This window comes from Ammodytes marinus (assembly GCF_949987685.1).
Source record: "Ammodytes marinus genome assembly, chromosome: 5".
Classification (NCBI taxonomy): Eukaryota; Metazoa; Chordata; class Actinopteri; order Uranoscopiformes; family Ammodytidae; genus Ammodytes; species Ammodytes marinus.
The window spans coordinates 21,141,543-21,161,923 of record NC_137234.1 but is presented as its reverse complement, the minus strand read 5'-3'; the positions used below and the strand labels follow the sequence as shown (position 1 = coordinate 21,161,923).

The 20,381-nt window shown below is 44.0% G+C and overlaps 1 protein-coding gene across 2 annotated transcripts; it reads right to left on the bottom strand.

Annotated features, from left to right (window-relative positions):
- Nucleotides 1-5,266: 5,266 nt before the first annotated feature.
- gdpgp1 (GDP-D-glucose phosphorylase 1) lies at nt 5,267-7,114 on the bottom strand. Of its 2 annotated transcripts, none has more exons than XM_080027419.1 (2): nt 7,014-7,114; nt 5,267-6,381 (listed from the first exon to the last, which is right to left on the bottom strand). In XM_080027419.1, exon 2 carries the CDS (start codon nt 6,371-6,373, stop codon nt 5,285-5,287), a length of 1,089 nt encoding a protein of 362 aa, XP_079883545.1. In that variant the 5' UTR covers nt 6,374-6,381; nt 7,014-7,114; the 3' UTR covers nt 5,267-5,284. The 2 variants fall into 2 exon arrangements, with proteins under 2 accessions (XP_079883545.1, XP_079883546.1); XM_080027420.1 differs by having other exon boundaries at nt 5,267-6,384; nt 7,014-7,067.
- Between the last annotated feature and the right edge of the window lie 13,267 nt (nt 7,115-20,381).

The following is a 20,381-nucleotide window of genomic DNA, read 5'->3' as shown; positions in this document are numbered from 1 at the left end:
TCCCTTTACAATAACAATCTTTGCATGTCGAAAGAAGGTAAAAATTTTTGCGCATCATGTTAAGATTGTCCCTACAGTAAATACAGAGATGTGCTTCTACTGTTCTCACAGTTTTACGTTTCTTACTACGAGTCAGAGTTGTTCTCATCTCCTTGGCAGTAGCTGATCCTTGGAGCATTAACTGTAAATAATGCGTTTCCATGCTGGGCCCCTTTAGAAAGATGCACAACAGGTTTGACAAGGTCAACTGCGGTAGCTACAGGGTTCAAGGATGGTATACTATATATACTATAGTATATACACAGATTTTACAGGCAAATTGTAAAAAATAACCTTGACTTGATTTGTCTTTAGACATTTGAACCTTTTCTTTAGGGTGTTTTTGAGTGTATGTGCTTGAAGAATTGTGAACACATGACATTTTTGTATAATATAAAAAATTAGTGGTATTATTGTAATGATTGTATTAAACTTGAGTCATTTAAACATCCCAGTTCAGTAAAAGAGGAAAATACGCTGTCTTATAGTAATAAACATCATGGTCGGAAGTTGAGGAGGTCCTTGCTGTGAAGGTGTTGTAACGGCAACCCACCAGATTCACTACTTTGTCGTAACCATGTGATTCTGGTCCCACACCACCACGCTCATTGGCCTACCACAGGCCATAGGAATGTTGAATACTGCATGTCCCACAGCTAACATCTGATTCAACATGCCTATCTGTTTACATTGACTAAATACCTGTTTATGTTAGGGCTAGTTTTTAATCTGTTTTTATTGTCAATCTCTCATAACTTATCATTTTCATCTGTACATATTGCAAATGTGTATTTATATTTCACAGTATCCTACCCCATGTACAGCATTATATTCCATGTACAGTACTCTATTCCATGTAAATCCTATTCAATGCAGGCTATATTATTCTATTTCAAACATGTATTTTTCTTTTACATTCTATTTTCTATTTCTATATTACAACTTATCGCTACATCATCGCTCTCAACAATTTATTTAGGTCTCAGTTGGCTCTCTTCACTTGTGTGTTTCTCCTAACATTTTTCTCTCTTTTCTGTCTTTTACGTTGCATTGTTGAAGGGAGCCTGAGAAACTCAAGAATTGTATTGCCAAAGACTGTGGCTTTAAATTGTTGCACAAATGCCAGTAGCTGGTTATCTTAGCTAAGCATAAAGACAGAAAGCAGGGGGAAAAGAGCATGCCTGGCTATATCCAGTCTTTACTTGAGATGTAGCCTACAGTGATAATACGTTAGTTTAAGAGGTGCAGGTGTGGGCGGCTTTTATTGGTCATATGCAAACCTGTTCATCAATTGCTTCTAGTTGTTATGCTAAACTAAGCTAAGCTAACAGGCTGTGGGTTCTACATTAAGAAGTTGGTAACACTTTACCTACTACATAGATATGTGTTACCTACTACATAGGTTTTTTTGTGTTACCTACTACATAGGTTTTTTTTGTGCTACCTAACACATAGGTTTTTTTTTTGTTGTGCTACCTAACACATAGGTTTTTTTTTGGTGTTACCTACTACATAAGTTTTTTTTGTGCTATCTAACACATAGGGTTTTTTTTGGTGTGTTACCTACTACATAAGTTTTTTTTGTGCTACCTAACACATAGTTTTTTTTTGTTGTGCTACCTAACAGGTTTTTTTTGTGTTACCTACTACATAGGGCTTTTTTTGGTGTGCTACCTAACACATAGGGTTTTTTTTTGGTGTGTTACCTACTACATAAGTTTTTTTTTGTGCTACCTAACACATAGTTTTTTTTGTGTGCTACCTTACACATAGGTTTTTTTTTTTGGTGTGTTACCTACTACATACGTTTTTTTTGCATAGGTTCATTCTCTAAACTGCAGCCTAAGATACGTCAGGATGGTGAATCTTATGTTAGGTAGCCCACAAAAGAAAAACCTATGTAGTAGGCAGTGTTGCCACAGTGAAAAACCTATGTAGTAGGCAGTGTTGCCACAGTTACTTTGAAAAAGTAATCCGATACTGATTACTAGTTACTCCTTAAAATAGTAACTTAGTTACTTTACTGATTACTTGATGTTAAAAGTAACTAAATTAGATTATAAATTACATTAAACGTTACTTTACAGGTTTTGAAACCCATATATCTCAATTTAAAACATGCACATATTAAGAATCATTGAAAATATATAAAATAAAGCTTGTAGGCTAGTAGCCTATAGGCATACTGTTTTCAAAATAATAAAAATGATGGTTTAAAAAATGTAATAAAAAAAAATACGTTTTTCCCCCCATGAAAATAAATGCATTCCTCCAAAATGCAAAGACAGTAGCAGTGTCTTTAAACTTAACGTGCTTGGCCCTTCACTCTCATGCAATAATTAGACTTTTCTCTGCGATGTCTCATGTGTTGATAGACTGGGTGTGTGCGGCCACCGGTCGCCACGTGACTATACGTTTCCAAGTTTTAAACACTTCTATCTCTTCAACGTCACCGTACCCGAATCCTAAATATCCCATAGCAGACACTTTTTTCATGGGGGGGGTGAACGTTTGCACAAAAAAAAACTTATGTAGTAGGTAGCACAACAAAAAACAAAAACCTATGTGTTAGGTAGCACAACAAAAAAAATCTGTGTTAGGTAGCACAACAAAAAAAAATCTGTGTTAGGTAGCACAACAAAAAAAAATCTGTGTTAGGTAGCACAAAAAAAAACCTATGTGTCTATAGCACAAAAAAAACCTATGTGTTAGGTAGCACAAAAAAAAACATATGTAGTAGGTAACACACAAAAAAAAACCTGTGTTAGGTAGCACAAAAAAAAACCTATGTGTTAGGTAGCACACAAAAAAAAACCTATGTAGTAGGTAACACAAAAAAAAACCTATGTGTTAGGTAGCACAACAAAAAAAAACCTGTGTTAGGTAGCACAAAAAAAAAACCCTATGTAGTAGGTACTACAATTTTGTCTACCTTATTGTAAAGTGTTACCCAATGTGAACAAAAGTGATGCTTCAGTGTAAATATTGTCCTTAATATAAATGTGTTTGTATTGTATGTGTTTGTCTATTTGCTGTAAGGCCTAACTGGACATGACTCCTTTGTGTCACAAGACTTAACAGTGTTTATAGTAGAGTAACCATTTCTCAGCTCAGTTTGAACTACCTTACATTGACAGTGGTGAAGGGTTGAATGTATACACACATACTGCCACATGTAAATAGTAATGACAATACGGAAGGGCATGTCCTGCACCTGTTTGCGTCATGAAGGTAAAATACACATGACTTGAGCAAACAGCTTCTAAAGGTCATGTTTAATATTTCCCTCATACCCTTAGGTGAAACTAGCAATGGCAAGTGGACCAAACTTCAACTACTTAAACCAATAAAAGAGAAGACTATATATACATATTCCATGGTTAATGCTGGATTCTGTTAAATATGCCTAAATGTAGCCTAATTATTAATGGTAAACAATAAAATATAGACAATTCTTATTTTTCAGTGAATTGCAGATGCCCTCTGCCTCCCTGTCTGTGTGTGTTCACGCATATGTGTCTGATAACAGAGCTGGAGTCAGTGTGTGGAGTTGGGGCTGGTCTCCATAGCTGTAATGTATCACCCTATCATCAGTCTACTTAAACCTGGCTCAAACCAGACACCGACAGATTGTCAACCCAGTTTACACTGTATTGTCCTGTATTTTGCGTGAAAAAATTCTTGTCTTTTGTTCAGATCCATGTCTGCCTACCTGACCCTTAACAGTAACCATCTTATTTACCCCTTTATCTTTAAAATACTGACCAAAGCCACCACCATTATATCACCATTAAGAGAAAGATACGTAAGATTTTTGAGCTTATTATAACGCCCTTTAACAGATTTATTTAGATGGATGTGTCATGTCAAACAAACACAATGAACATAGTGTATGTATGAGGTGACATTTAAGGGATGGTGTGAGTATCCATTCACTGGCTGACTAACCCTGGGATGATGGCCCTGAAATTGTCTGTTTTCAGTCAAACAGTTATTACCCCTATTAAAAGGTGTATTTCTTTTTTTGTCAAGTGAAAACATGTTGTCCCCAAAAAGGTGCTCCATCCATTTAAAGTGCATGCCAGAATTTAGGCATTATTTTAGATAGAGAGAACAAAACTGCTTCAAGCAGCAATTGTCAATGAACATTAAAAAAAAGTGGTGGCTGCGCTTACACAACCCAACAGGAACTGCTACATGTCCTTATAGTGAGTAAGGTGAATTACCCTGGTTTATAGGCCTTTTTTTCTGTGTTTTTTTGACTTGTCATAGCAGGAAAAGCATATCAATGTCACAGATCAAGCACGCACAACAACAGGACTATAAAAGTGAAGCAATAGAAATTGGCAATCAATCATTTAATAATTTACGCCTGTGCTTTTCAACATGAAAGAGAAATTAGAAAAGTATAGTCAACCTCAACAATATCTTGCTGAAACCCCAACTACCACGGTGGCCCAACTGGTGTTTCAAAAGTGTATTCAATTATCGTACCAGATAAAAAAAAAAGGGAAACAGGAGTGACTCTACACACTACAAAACAATGCCTTGAATTAGAGATTTTGTTTCCCATTGCCTTGGACTTTTTTTGAACTGTACCTCCATGTCCCTTCAGTTACTTTGTCAATAAACATTACGTCATAGGGCTTTTTTCCATAACAACATATTCTGACCGGCCTTTGTAGGAAAAGCACTGGTTTGATTTATAACATCTATGATGGGTCTGTTCCCATTTCCGTCAATGCACGTGATTTAGTGTGAATGAGAGCCCAACAGAGTAAGAATAGAGACATTGACAGTGTCATTAATTATACTTGTGATGACCCTGCCCTTTGACGAGGATAAGTGCACGTTGGGAAAAGGTTTATTTATTGCCAATGACTTGCTCACATCTTCAACTGAAACTCACAATATAGAAAATAATTTTAAAATTTTTTTTTAGGTAAAATCCTTTTGGCATTTCATTTAAAACCAGTTTTTTAAATGACACACACATTAGTCCATTAGTTATTCTCATTGATATATATTTTAATGGAAAGGCAAATTCTTGCACATTGAGGGTTCATTATATATTTGAATGCAAATTTCATGCACAAATGCATGAAAAGATATTCAGTATAGCTCCCAGTATAATCCAGTGTGAAGATACTCACCAAAAACCTTAACATAGTTGAGAATTTGAACTTCAAAAGTCTCACGGATTGGAACTCCACACAGGGTGTAACAAAGCTTTGTTGTCCATACGTTATACATCGATCAAATGATGAGTAAGCTGCTGTTCCAATGTGTGAAACTCTGCACCAGGCAGAAGATACCTCTGGATGATACCCATGACATCTTTCTCAGTAGTGAGCTCATAGTCCTTCTGGTTCTTAAATGGTAAATGTCCAGCAAGCTCACAAAGAGCAACATTGAAGGCAGACTCCTCCTTGGCACCGAAGCACGAAATCCTGGGCCACAAAGCAATACGAACACCTTTTCTTGATAGGTGATCTTTCTTGTTCTGTGTGCGATCACATGGGGGACATCCTCTGGTCAAGAACAGGTTGTGAGCAATATTACCGTCCACCAGAAAATCTGTTACCTGACAGATGGCTCTGGCTACTTCCTCCACCGCCTGTGATTCAGTGTAAAACAGAAAGCCTCCGGGAAAGTCCAAGAAGAGATAAAACCCCTTCTCAGGAACCAGCGCCTTGACTGGCATAGATTCTATCTTCAGCTCTTGGTCCAGGTAATACCCATGGAGGTGTAAATGATTGACAGACGCAAACGCTCCGAGACTGTTGAAGCCCATACGGTAGCCAGGGTCAGAGCTAAGGAGCACAGATTCAATAGCAGCCTGGATAGCGAATGTCGTCAGGACCTGTGGGAAACAGCAGGACGGATCTGGAACAAAGAGACAATGTCCAAACTCCAAAGGGCTGACGTTGATCAGCACAACCATCCTGCAGGGTTCAACCACATGTCCCTTTTCATTTGCTCCCACAGAGTCCTTTTTCATATCGAAGATGATTTCATCTGGGTTGACCTTGTTGAAATTAAACTGCTTGGCACTGAACTCCTGATGAATGCTCAGTATCTCTTGAGGTTTTCTCCTCTCTGTTCCTCTTTGAATATTCAGCTGGGCCACATAGCCATGCGTGCCGGGCAGGACAATAGTTTCTAAATCACCCAGATGGTAGCGGAAGAGTCCCCTGTTCATCCTGTCTGTCCAGCCAGCTTTAATAGTTGCGTCAAACTTTGATGGTGGTGATGCCGTCACAGGAATGTTTCCACCGGTCCGATGCACATCTGTGACAAAGTCCTGGTTGCTATACGCAAACTGGAGAGGCATGGTTGGATCTGCTGGTGAACAGAGAGGCAGAGAGGCATGCAATATGACAAAAGGGTTGATTGTGGTAGGTGAGTCAGGCATCACCCTGCTGAATCATCAGACAGAGAGAGCACGGTAAACATGCGAAGGGTAAACATGCAGAGCCTGAGGACATTTTTAGGGCTGCAAATAAACTATATAATTTGTCTGCCCTTCATTTTATTGTTGAATTGGTTAATTAGGCTGTATAGCCAGTTAAATGAAATAGTGAACAATGCCCATTACAACTTCCCAAAGCTATAGGCTGACGATATTATTAAATCACCTTAAAAGTTGCCAAATAATTCCCTCGCTAACTCATAATTGCTAGCCTACATTTCATTTCCAATGAATGAGCAACATTCCTTCAGACCGAGGGACTATGACAGAAAGTAAATAGCAAACTCTATATCGTACAAAGCCAGCGGTTTAAAGCTGGGATACACTTACATCAATATTTTAAAACAACCAAGATAGGCAATGTATTTTTTGCACTCGCATGATTGAATTAAACAATCACCTTTTGTTCGGCTCTATATCCGCGTGTTAAAGTCAGTGTCATGAAACCAAAAGGAGATTGAATGCACACATTCACACATCGTTTTTAGCACTTGTTCCCTACCATCAATTAAGAGTCAGACTGTGATAATGCCTAGAACCGGTGGGGGTTTGTGCCTCTGTGGAGTTCTTGTTTGCTAGCCAGCGTTAGCAAACAGCATGGACATACATACATGGCAAACAGTGACTGACGTGCTCTTCTTCGTCGGTGTTTATTTATGTATTTCCGGCTATTCTTTTCAGAATAAATGTTCCTGTAAAAAAATGTATATTTGAAAAATCTCGCATTTGCCTCATTATTAAAATCTACAAATTCCTGTTAACAGTGGTGTCGTTATATGTAGGCTACGCATTTGTGTGCATTTTGATAGGTTGGTAAAATGGAAGCCTATTATTAGAAATATCAGGAACATAATTCCCTACAAACACTGATAGTGTACACTCTCAGCATAACAAAAGAAGACTTCTATAGGCTGGGTCTAGGATTTATTAACAAACATTTATGTTAAATATTGAGTAAAAATTGAGGGCAAATCCCTGCAAGACAGGTCCACTGCACTGCCTGATTGCACCAATAGCCTACTAATAGTACATTAAAGTAAATTACTAACTCAACCAACCCCCAATACACACCCACAACGGTATTTAGACAATATACAAGCTGTGAAGCCTTATGGCAACCCCGTTGGTAACTGGAATAGAATGTGTGCAATATTTTACTGTTGAGCAACTGTTGGTTGACTCATGTAGGCTCAACTAACTTTGAAAGAATGAGCAGCAGCTGGCCAATCAGACACCATGGTTATTTTTGTCACTGCATGCTTTTGGCGATAAAGCAGGCAGTGATTGGCAGAGCTGTATGTCTGCCAAAGAGTTTTGGGGTTCTCCGCAGTTGCTATATCTGAACTAAGCATAACACTGAACTAGCTGATTTTTGAATTCACATTTCATTTCTCAAACACAAATAAGGACAAGTAAGAGAAGGGATGGAAGCCAGCAACAATGAAGTAAGTACAGTTGTGTTTTAAAATGTAATAGGCCTACATCTAAAGCATAATATTTTAAGTTACTTAAATATAGTAGGCTACATAAAGAGTCGAAGGCACCTGTGAATAACTATTTAATTACTGATTTCCTCATGTTTCTTACTATATTGAAATGGTTGAAAATGTATGAGAGCATTTAGAGTGAGATAATAAATAGAGCTTTAAATGTTCGGTATAACAGATGGCAGTCTGGTGTGCCATGCCCCTAGTTATTTTAAACACCATCAAGAGTTTCTATTACTACAACTCACTATAACAGCCGATGTATGAGAAAGCTTGCTTAAAACGCTAAGGTTAGTTTTTTCAAAATACTATTATGATTAAACCAGAGACATTTCTAAGGTGGTCAAAAAGCTACAGTGTATTTCCAAACAACCAAACATCAACATACATAACCTAAGTCTTCTAACAAAGAAAACATTTAAAATAAGGAAAAAAGAAATGTATTGCCTGCCCTAAATATATTATCTTGTTTTTAATGTCATATTCTCTGAAAGTGTTTTGCCGTTCTATTTTGTAGACGGGGGAGAAAGAAGACAATGCTCACGCTCTAAATATAAATGTGACACCAGATACTGATGCAGATCTCACAGCAAATGATTCCAAGCCACCAGTCAAAGTCATTGTTCAAGGTATGTCATGCATTCATATCATTGTGTAGTCTAGTGGTTGGTTGTTTCCTTAAATTGAAATCAAATCATGTTTAAAAATGTCTAAAACATACATTTCAATACAACAATCCTGTGTGGAACAAACAGTGAAGAACTCATCAATTTATATATATAAATATATATATATATATTGTGGCGTGTACAGACGGGAGTCGGAGGCGGAGTGTCAAAAGACGGAGCTAACTGCTTTAATGACATTAATACACTTGTCGAGTAACAACAACGGAGCAGACAGTAAACTCTTGATAGTCTCAAAACGCCAACAAGACAAAACAGGAAATTCCCCCAGTCATAACAGTTCCCCCGGAACCCCGGAACTTCAGTTCCATAGGTGAATTATGTAAAAGCACTACACAAGCCCCCCCAGAATTCACCCATAGTCAAAGTCCCCGCGCCGGAAAGGCACGATGGCCCGGCCGCGACTAGAACGAGTGGCAGGGGCCGAAGAGGGGAGGGGCGTGGTGGGTGCGGCAGGACCAAGCCCAGGACTGGGCGGCAACGGCACCGACAAGGCGGCAGGGAGCCCAGCGGGGCGTGGCAACGGGGGGCGTCCACGGCGCGGAGCCTGGGCCAACTCCAACGGTCTGGAAATGTCCACGTGGGCAGGCTTGATCCTGTCGACAGAGACAGTCTCGGGCCTACCACCGACGTCCACGACCAGGCTCTTATCCCCGTGTCGCAAGACCCTAAACGGCCCGTCATAGGGGGGGCGCAACGGTCCACGGTGGGCGTCGTGGCGGATGAACACAAACTCCGCCGTGTGCAGATTGGGTGGCACCAGGGAAACGGGGGTGCAGTGCTGCGAAGTGGGGACGGGTGCGAACTGCTTGGCGACCTCCAGCAGAGAGGACCGCTGCCTGGCCGCCGACCAGGGTGTTGTGGCGTTCGGAATGAAATCCCCTGGAACTCGCAGCACCTGACCGTAGACTAACTCGGCAGACGAGGACTGCAGGTCCTCCTTAGGCGCCGTCCGGAGCCCCAGCATCACCCAGGGAAGTTTGTCCAACCAGTTGCCGTCCGTCAAACTGGCACGCAAGGCCGCCTTCATGGAGCGATGGAACCGCTCGCACAAACCATTAGCCTGAGGATGGTATGCGGTAGTGCGATGCAGTTTAACCCCCAGATCCTTAGCAACCACATTCCAGATCTCCGAGGTAAACTGTGCACCCCGGTCGGAGGAGAGGTCCGAAGGTGTCCCAAAGCGCGCGACCCATGTGCCGATAAACGCACGGGCCACATCGGAAGACGATGTCGAGGTGAGTGGCACAGCTTCAGGCCAACGCGTCGTCCTGTCCACCATCGTGAGGAGGTGGGTGAAACCATGCGAAGGGGGGAGTGGCCCCACCAGGTCGATGTTGACATGGTCGAACCTCCTAACAGGGACGACGAAAGGCTCCAACGGGGCCTTGGTGTGGCGGTGCACTTTTGCACGCTGACAGGACACACACGAGTCGACCCAGGCCCGTACGTCCTTCTTCAGTCCTTTCCAGACAAACTTCTGAGAGACCAGCCTCACGGACGCCCTCCTACCGGGATGGGACAAGCCGTGTATTGCCTCGAAAACAGCCCGCTGCCAGCCGGCAGGGACCAGTGGCCTGGGCTGGCCGGTGGAGAGGTCACACCATAACCTGACCCCTGAGTCGCCGATCGCCACTTTTTCCAGGCGCAGCCCGGTGTCCGAGTCTTTGAGGGACTGAAAACCGTGGTCCGTAGCCTGTTCCGCACTCATACGCGAGTAGTCGAGACCCAGCTGCACCGCGCCGACGATCACTCTGGAGAGGCAATCCGCGACCACGTTGGATTTGCCAGCGATGTGCCGGATGTCCGTGGTATACTCAGAGATGAATGACAGCTGGCGCTGTTGGCGGGCGGACCACGGCTCGGCTACCTTGGACATGGAGAACGTGAGGGGTTTGTGGTCCACAAAAACCGTAAACTGACGGCCCTCCAGGGCGAAGCGGAAATGACGGATTGCCAGCCAGACGCCGAGCAGTTCCCTGTCGAAAGTACTGTATTTGCGCTCCCGGGGTACCAGCTGGCGGCTGAAAAAGGCGAGCGGTTGCCAGGCGCCACCGTCCCACTGCTCTAACACCGCGCCAACCGCGTAGTCGGACGCGTCGGTTGTGAGGGCCACCTGAGCTCCGGGCAACGGGTGGACCAACAATGCGGCCCGGCTCAATGCAGTCTTAGTGTCCTCGAACGCTCTGTCCCTCTCTGCAGTCCAGTCGACGTCTTGGCCGGGCGTCTTGTCCTTGAGGGCCTCATACAGCGGGCGCATAGTGTGGGCCGCCCGGTGTATGAATCGGTGATAGAAGGTGACCATCCCCAGGAACTCCCGAAGCCCCCGGGCCGAACGTGGGCGGGGAAAGTTGGAAACAGCCTCCACCTTCGACGGAAGGGGGACGGCACCATCCCTGTTGATGAGGTGCCCGAGGAACTGGATGGACGGCACCCCAAAAACACACTTCGCCGGGTAATGATCAAGCCGTGGCGGTCGAGCCTTGTGAAGAGGGCCCGGAGGTGTGTGAGGTGCTCCTCCTCCGAGGAACTGGCGACCAGGACATCGTCCAAGTAGACGAAGATGAAAGGCATGTCCCTCAGCGCCGAGTCCATCAGCCGCTGGAAGGACTGGGCCGCGTTTTTCAGGCCGAATGGCATCCTGAGGAACTCAAACAACCCAAACGGAGTGACCACAGCTGTCTTCGGGACATCCGCAGGGTGCACCGGAACCTGGTGGTAGCCCCGCACAAGGTCGACTTTGGAAAACAGGAGCTTCCCCGCCAGATGCACGGAGAAGTCCTGAATATGGGGCACTGGATAGCGGTCGGGCGTGGTGGCGTCATTTAGGCGGCGGTAGTCTCCACATGGGCGCCAGCCGCCATCCTGCTTCGGAACCATGTGGAGTGGCGAGGACCACGGACTGTCGGAACGGCGAATGATGCCCAGGCGCTCCATGTTGGCGAATTCAGCCTTAGCAACCGCCAGTCTCTCCGGAGCGAGCCGTCGGGCCCTGGCATGGACGGGGGGCCCTTTCGTCTCAATATGGTGCTCCACACCGTGTTTCGTCGACGTGGACGAGAAGGTTGGTTGCAGCAGGCTAGAGAACTCTCTGAGCAGCCGCTGGTACTTGTCACCCTCAGAGAGCGAGCTAGAAAGGCCGTCGTATGTCCCCTCATCGCAGACACATGCGAACGAGGAGAAGGTCAATGCGTCCACCAGGCGCTCGTTCTTGACATCAACCAGCAGCCCGTGTGCGCACAGAAAATCTGCGCCGAGGAGGGGGAAGGAGACGTCGGCTGTAACAAAATCCCATGTGAACCGTTGACCTCCAAAACATAAATCCACAGACTTCGTGCCATACGTTCGGATCGGGGTGTCGTTGGCAGATGTTAAGGGAGGGCCGTGCAACCCGCCGGCGGCGTCGTCCACCGTAGCCGGCACCACGCTCCTCTGTGCACCGGTGTCGCAAAGGAATTTACGCCTGGAGAGGGTGTCCACGATGAACAGCAGCCGGCCCTTTGTGCCTGCGCTCACGGCCACTACTGAGCGCAGGCCTTGGCGTTTCCCGCCGCGTTGAAAGTGCACGGAGAGCGGCACCTTTTTGCCTTGGCTCCGAAACGTGCATGGAAATAGCATAAGCCCGCAGCGGTAAGGCTGTCGGTGGACGCGTGTCCTCCGCCAAGGGGAGCGCTGCTGCCCGGACGAGTGTAACTGCGTGTCGGGGCCAGCACATCCGGGGCGAAACGCTGGGTGGCCAGAAAGAACCTGTCTGCCTCCTCTGCCAGAGCCCGTGGCTCCGTGATGGATGTATTCGCGAGCGCTGTCTGGACGTGTGGTGGCATGTGTCGCAGGAAGAGTTCGAAGAAAAGGAAATTTGGTACCTCCGTGCCCAGCAGGTTTAACATCATTTCCATATGTTCGGAGGGTTTGCTGTCCCCCAGGCCTTGAATGGCAAGAAGACGCCGGGCTCTTTCCGATCGTGACAGTTCAAAGATTTTGAGGAGGTAAGCCTTGAGCCCTGCATATTTATTTTGGGCAGGAGGAGATGTAATAAAGCTTACTGCCCTGGCTGCAGTGGAGCTCTCCAGTGCTGAGACGACGTGGTAATAGCGTGTGGCATCATCTGTAATCCCACGGAGGGTGAACTGAGCCTCTGCCTGTGCGAACCACGTTGCCGCGGACGTCTCCCAGAACTTCGGCAGTTTGAGAACGATGGAAAGCGCCATGCTGTTGCGATCGATATTCAAATCAGTCTCGGAATCTTCAGCGGGACTGACGTCGGGGTCACCAATGTGGCGTGTAGAGACGGGAGTCGGAGGCGGAGTGTCAAAAGACGGAGCTAACTGCTTTAATGACATTAATACACTTGTCGAGTAACAACAACGGAGCAGACAGTAAACTCTTGATAGTCTCAAAACGCCAACAAGACAAAACAGGAAATTCCCCCAGTCATAACAGTTCCCCCGGAACCCCGGAACTTCAGTTCCATAGGTGAATTATGTAAAAGCACTACAATATACAGTATATATATAAAAAACACACACTCACCGGCCACTATATTAGGTACACCTGTTCATTGCTTGTAAAAACAAATAGCTAATCAGCCACTAATCATCACATGGCAGCAAATCAATGCATTTGTGATCAAGACTATGTGCTGAAGTGAAAACCGAGCATCAGAATGGAAAAAAGGGGGTTTAAGTGACGTGGAACGAGGCATGGTTGATGGTGCATGGCAGGATTGATCGATGCTTTCATGTTGTTTATGCCAAATTCTGACACTACCATTTGAACTTCGCAACTGAAATTGAGACTCTTCAGACCAGGCAAGATTTTTTCAATCTTCTATTGTCCAATTTTGATGAGCCTGTACAAATTTTAGCCTCAGTTTCCTGTTCTTAGGTGACAGGAGTGGCACCCGGTCGGGTCTTCTGCCGCCATAGCCCATCTGCTTCAAGGATGGTCATGTTGTGCGTTCAGAGATGGTATTCTACATACCCTGGTTGTATTGAGTGGTTATTTGAGTTACTGTTGCATTTCTCTCAGCTCGAAACAGTCTGCCCATCCTCCTCTGACCTCTGACATCAACAAGGCATTTTCGTCCACACAGATGCTGCTCACAGGATATGTTTTTCTTTTCTGGCCATTCTCTGTAAACCCTATGGTTGGTTGTGTGAACATCCCAGTTGATCAGCAATTTCTGAAATACTCAGACTAGCCCGTTTGGCATCATCAACATCGCCATGTTCAAAGTCACTTAAATTCACTTTCTTCCCCATTGTGTTGCTCGGTTTCAAATTCAATAAGTTGTCCTGTCCAGGTCTACATGCCTAAATGCTTCGGACATGTGATGCAGATAAGTTATGTTAGCAAGAAATTGACACACACACACACACAGACACACACACACACACACACACACACACACACACACACACACACACACACACACACACACACACACACACACACACACACACACACACACACACAGTTTCAAGTACTGTGCAAACGTTTAAGGCAGGTGTGAGAAAATGCTGTAAACTAAAAACTTGTATTTTTGAAAGCATTCTAATAGTTTATTTTCATAAATTAACAAAATGCAGTGAATGAAATCTAAATCCAGCAGTGCCATCAGCTCAGAATTGGCAGAAACCAGTGGGACCCAGGTACATCCATCTACCGTTCTCAGCATTGAGGACACCATTAATCCTGACCAATTCTTCACCTTTGCAGAAACTTGCAAGGAACCTCCACCATGGTTCACTGTTGCCTGTGTTAGGAAAATCAATTTTCTAATATTAATTTCGTAAAACTGATCTTGTAATATTAACCTTTACTTTGATATAATAAGAAATAACCATTATAATTAACTAGTAAGCAAATATATAATCAGTTACTTTAATTTCTGACAGTCATAGCTTTACATGATAGATATGTGGGATAATAGCCTTGGGAGAATTACATTTCTCTCAGCACAGAAGAGGCATTAAAGTAACTATTTCAAGAGAAGGTCAGATAAAACATGATCAGCATCTCATGATGCTGGCTACAACTAAAGTAGCAGACAATAGCACCCTTCTTTTTCCGCATAGAACAGGCCACTGCCTCATGCATTGGACCAAAAAGACGAGCCAGCTTTTCGTCCAATACAACCATGGATCACACTGCAACAAATATGGACCAATCAGATAAATGCATATTTCCTATAATAACGAAGTTAGCATTCTTCTTTGGGAAGTTCTTCTGAACAGACATGAATCCATGTTCATGATCATGCATATCCTGCCTACTCAATTTACTTTAATAAAACTATGGCTTTGTATAAATATAAGCTTGAAATAGATAATTTTCTATTGTATTCTTCCTTCAACAACTTTGAATTAAAGAACACGTTTTTCTAACTCCTGCAGACACTCATTATTGTACTGCTCTGCAGCCGTTCGGAGAACAGCTGCCTTCTGCTACAGCCAGATATTTCAAATTCCAAATGCTTACAATTATTATTAATATTTTTAAACTGTTTAAAGGATTCTTAGTTTACAGCCTTTTTTCACACTTGCCTAAAACGTTTGCACAGTACTGTATATAATATGCATATACTGTGTAAATTAAGTTAAAAGATCAAATAAACCAGTACTGATAGACAGTTTAATATGTTAACTCAAACGCTTTAAAAAGTAACATAGATCGATATAACCCTTACCCAAGTATAATTGTCTGACCATACACAGAGATGTCATTTAATGTTCTGCTTATTTGATCTTTTTGCAGCAGGTCAACCTGCCACTTCTGTGGAGAGCGGAGAACGCAGCCTGGAGGTCCAACCTGGCCCTGTCGCAGATGAAGAAAATGCTATTAAGCCAAAACTCGAGATAACTTTCAACACAGTTACTGTCAAGAATGGTGAAGAGCTGAAAGTAGAGATCCAAGTGATTGGGCATCCAGCACCAAAAATTGAATGGAAACAACATGGTGAGGCAGTCAAAGAGACATCAAGGCTAATGGTTTTAAACACGTCATCATTAACAGTTCTTCATATCAGACATGCTGCAAGGGAGCACTCTGGTCAATATTCTATCAAAGCAAGCAACAGTGCTGGAACATATACAGGAGAAATCACAGTGGTTGTTCTTGAAAAACCAGACCCACCCAAAGGACCTGTGAGGATTGACGAGGTCAGTTCTGACTACGTTACCATCTCTTGGGAGCCACCAGAATACACCGGAGGCTGTCAGCTAGACAACTACATAGTGGAGAAAAGGGAAATTACAAGTACAGAATGGCAGACTGTGTCTGCAACGACCGTGAGAACCACAATCAAGGTCACCAGACTGAAGACAGGAAGTGAATACCAATTCCGAGTGTTTGCAGAAAATAGGTATGGAAAGAGTACTGCAATCACCTCTCAAATTGTAACTGCACAATATCCTTTTAGTGTGCCCACTGCTCCTAGCACTCCATTTGCATCCACAGTGACAAAGTACAGCTTTGTGGTTGAATGGGAGCCTCCAGCCAAAGATGGAGGCAGTCCCATCACTGGCTATCACCTTGAACGCAAAGAGAAGAACAGCATTTTATGGACCAAGCTTAACAAACTTGTCATACCAGATACTCGCTTCAAAACAAGTGGACTGGAGGAAGGCATTCAGTATGAATTCAGAGTCTTTGCTGAGAACATTGCTGGACTCAGCCCATCTAGCAAGATATCTGAAAGTTATGTGGCAAGAGACCCCTGTGATCCCCCTGGCAAACCTGAAGCTGTTGTCATTACTAGAGAGAACATCACACTTCAGTGGGCAAAACCACGGTATGATGGCGGAAGCACCATAACGGGCTACGTTGTTGAAAAGAAGGAGCTTCCAGATGGCAGATGGATGAAGGCCAACTTCACAAATGTTATTGAGAATCAGTTCACTGTCACAGGTTTGACAGGAAGCCAAAGTTACGAGTTTAGAGTTACTGCTAAGAATGGTGCTGGCGTTTGGAGCACACCCTCAGAAAGTGTAGTCATCATCGCTCAAGATGTTATTGAAGGGCCCACTGCATTCATTGATCCTAAGTTCAAGAGTACTTCTGTTGTTGAGGCTGGTAAGACATTCACTATTGATGCTGATTACTTTGGGAAACCCCTCCCTGAAGTTACGTGGCTTAAGGATGGAAAAGAAATTGATAAAGTTACACCAAGAATGGAGGTTAAAAACACCCTCACCCATACAACTCTGACTGTCAGGGACTGTACACGAGTGGATGGAGGACACTTTGTCTTGATGCTCTGTAACATTGGTGGAACTACATCCATCCCAGTTATTGTAAAGGTCCTGGATAGACCTGGTCCTCCAGATGGAACCCTGAAAGTTAAGGCAGTCAGTGCAGAGAAGTGCAATCTTCATTGGAACCCCCCTTTAAATGATGGTGGTGCCAGCGTTTCCCACTTCATCATTGAAAAAAGGGAGACCAGCCGTGTTACATGGACAAGTGTTGAGCCTCACGTGGAAGCTATCAGTTACAAAGTAACAAAACTGGTGCCTGGTAAAGAATATATATTCAGAATTGCTGCTGTGAATAGATTTGGTGTTGGCGAATTTCTGGAATCGGACCCCTTCATTGCACAAAACCCTTTTACAACACCTAGCGCACCTTCTACCCCTACACCCAGCGCAGTAACTGGTGACTCTATTGTGCTTACATGGGAAAGACCTGAGACTGATGGAGGCTCCGAGATTGATGGCTATATCCTGGAGAAACTTGACAAAGAGGGTGTCAGGTGGACTAAATGTAACAAGAGAAGACTGAATGACTTGCGTTTCCGATGCACAGGGCTTACTGAGGGACACAACTATCAGTTTAGAGTATTAGCAGAGAATGCTGCTGGTGTGGGTGCACCCAGTGAGCCAAGTGAGTACATTAAAGTATGTGAGGCTACTTACCCACCTGGTCCCCCTACCAACCCCAAAGTGGCAGACTATTCCAGCTGTACAGTTTCTCTAACTTGGTCAAAGCCAATTTATGATGGTGGAGCAGACATCAGTGGTTTTGCAGTTGAGTTAAAAGAAGCAGCAGAAGACGAGTGGATCACATGCACACCAAGCACAGGTATAGAGGACACAAACTACACTGTGAAGAGACTTAGAGAAAATGCAGAATACAATTTTCGTATATGTGCTATGAACACTGCTGGAGCTGGCGAGTATGTGGATCTACCTGGATCTGTGGTAGCTGCTGAAAAACTGGAGGTACCTGAAATTGAGTTGGACACTACCTTGAGGAAGATTGTCAGTGTTCGAGCCTGTTCCACTTTACGTCTATTTGTCACCATCAGAGGAAAGCCAGAGCCTGAGGTAAAATGGTCAAAGGAAGGAGGTGCTCTCAGTGCACGTGCTCAAATTGAGGTAACAAATTCCTTCACAGTGCTATTGATTGAGAATGTCAATAGAAATGACTCAGGGAAATATGTGTTGAATGCTGAGAACTGCAGTGGTTCTAAATCAGCATTCATCAGTGTCAGAGTATTGGACTCTCCTAGTGCACCAACAAAGTTAGAGGTAAAGGATGTAAAGAAAGACTCTGTGTCCATCTCTTGGGAGGCGCCTCTCATTGACGGTGGAGCAAAGATTTCGCACTACATCGTGGAAAAGCGAGAGGAGGCTAGGATGGCATTCACAAGCGTTTGTAGCAACTGTGTTAGAAACTCACACAAGATTGACAACCTCCAGGAAGGATCCTTCTATTATTTCCGTGTCCTGGCTGTGAATGAGTTTGGCACTGGACTGCCAGCCGAGATCACTGAAGCTGTTAAATTGTCTGAGGTTCCTCTGCCTCCTGGCAAAATTAAACTGAAGGATGTTACTTCAGATAGTGCACAACTCTCTTGGGAGAAGCCTGACCATGATGGAGGAAGCAAAATCACAAGTTATATTGTAGAAATGCAGGCTAAGGGAGATGACACGTGGACAATATGCTCAGAGAGTAAAACACTTGAAGTGAATATCAATGGGCTTGCAAAAGAAAAGGAGTACTTCTTTAGAGTGAGCTCAGTGAATGAAAAGGGAAAAAGTGAACCAAAGTCCCTTTTGGCACCGGTTACAGTAAATTATACTAGTGCGGAGCCACTTATTCAATTGCTGTCAAACACATTCAGTGTGAAGGCAGGCAACGATTTGAAGATTGATGTTCCATTCAAGGGTACACCATTGCCAACAGGAGCCTGGAAGAAAGATGGCGAATTGCTGAAAGAGACAAGCAGGGTTAATGTACAAACATCTGATACATCATCTCAGATTGTGATCAAAGATGCAACCAGAATAGATGTTGGCTTGTATGAGGTGACCCTGACAAACTCGGTTGGAACCACATCCGCGGAAATCTTCGTTAATGTATTTGAAAGACCTGGACCACCGACTGACATAATTGGTGATGAAGTGAGTGCTGACTGTATGACTTTGTCATGGCAGCCCCCACATTATACTGGCGGTTGTGAAATAAGTAATTATTGTGTCGAGAAGAGAGATACAGGAAGCACAGTTTGGCAGACTGTGTCAGCCACAGTTGCAAGAACCTCAATCAAAATTTCCCGTCTGATACAGGGCACTGAATATCAGTTTCGTATTGCTGCTGAAAATCGATATGGAAAAAGCCAATTTGTTGAGTCTGAACCTATTGTTGCCCAGTATTCCTTTAAGCCTCCTGGTCAACCAACCAAACTCCATGTTGTGAATTCCTCAAAGTCCGTCATGGTCATTGCATGGAGCAAGCCAGAAAGTGATGGAGGCAGCCCTATTATTGGTTATCATGTTGAATGCAAAGATCATAGCAGTATTTTGTGGACAAAGTTAAACAGACACCTAGTGACTGAGAACCAGTTAAAGGTAACAAGTGTTGAAGAAGGTCTTATATATGAGTTTCGGGTCTTTGCTGAGAATATAGCCGGAGTTGGACCTTGCAGTAAGGCTTCTGAGCCTGTAGCAGCAAGAGACCAGTGTGATCCCCCAAGCAACCTCACAATCACAAATATAACTAACAGCTCAGTTTCCCTCTCATGGGACAAACCAGAAAATGATGGCGGGGCTAAAATAATTGGGTACATTGTAGAGCGTAAAGAGCTGCCAGACAGTTGCTGGCTTAAGTGCAACTTCACCAACTTATTGGAAACATGTTTGGAAGTGACAGGTCTCACAGAAGGTGAACAGTACGACTTTCGTGTGATTGCAAAAAATGCAGCTGAGTTCTTCAGTGGACCTTCTGAAACCACAGGACCTGTTACGGTACAGCATGACGTAGACCCACCAAAAATTATCTTGGAGGACAAATTTAGACAGGTGGTGGTTGTCAGAGCAGGAGACCTCCTAAGAATAGATGCTGACATCTCTGGCCGCCCCAACCCGACAGTCTTTTGGTTGAAGAATGGTAGAAATATTGGCACCAAGGGAAGGGTTGAGATATCTTCAAAAAAGTTGCATACTTCTCTAGTTATCAGAGAAAGTGTTAGGAAAGACTCTGGACAGTATAATCTGACCTTACAGAATACAGGTGGAACCACATCAAAAGTTATCACCTGCAAGGTCCTGGACAGGCCAGGCCCACCCGCTGGACCTCTAGAAGTGTCTGGACTCTCAGCAGAGAAATGCACCCTGTCATGGGGTCCCCCTCCAGAAACTGGCGGTGCAGAGATCATGCACTACATTGTTGAGAAATGTGAAACCAGCCGTGTTGCTT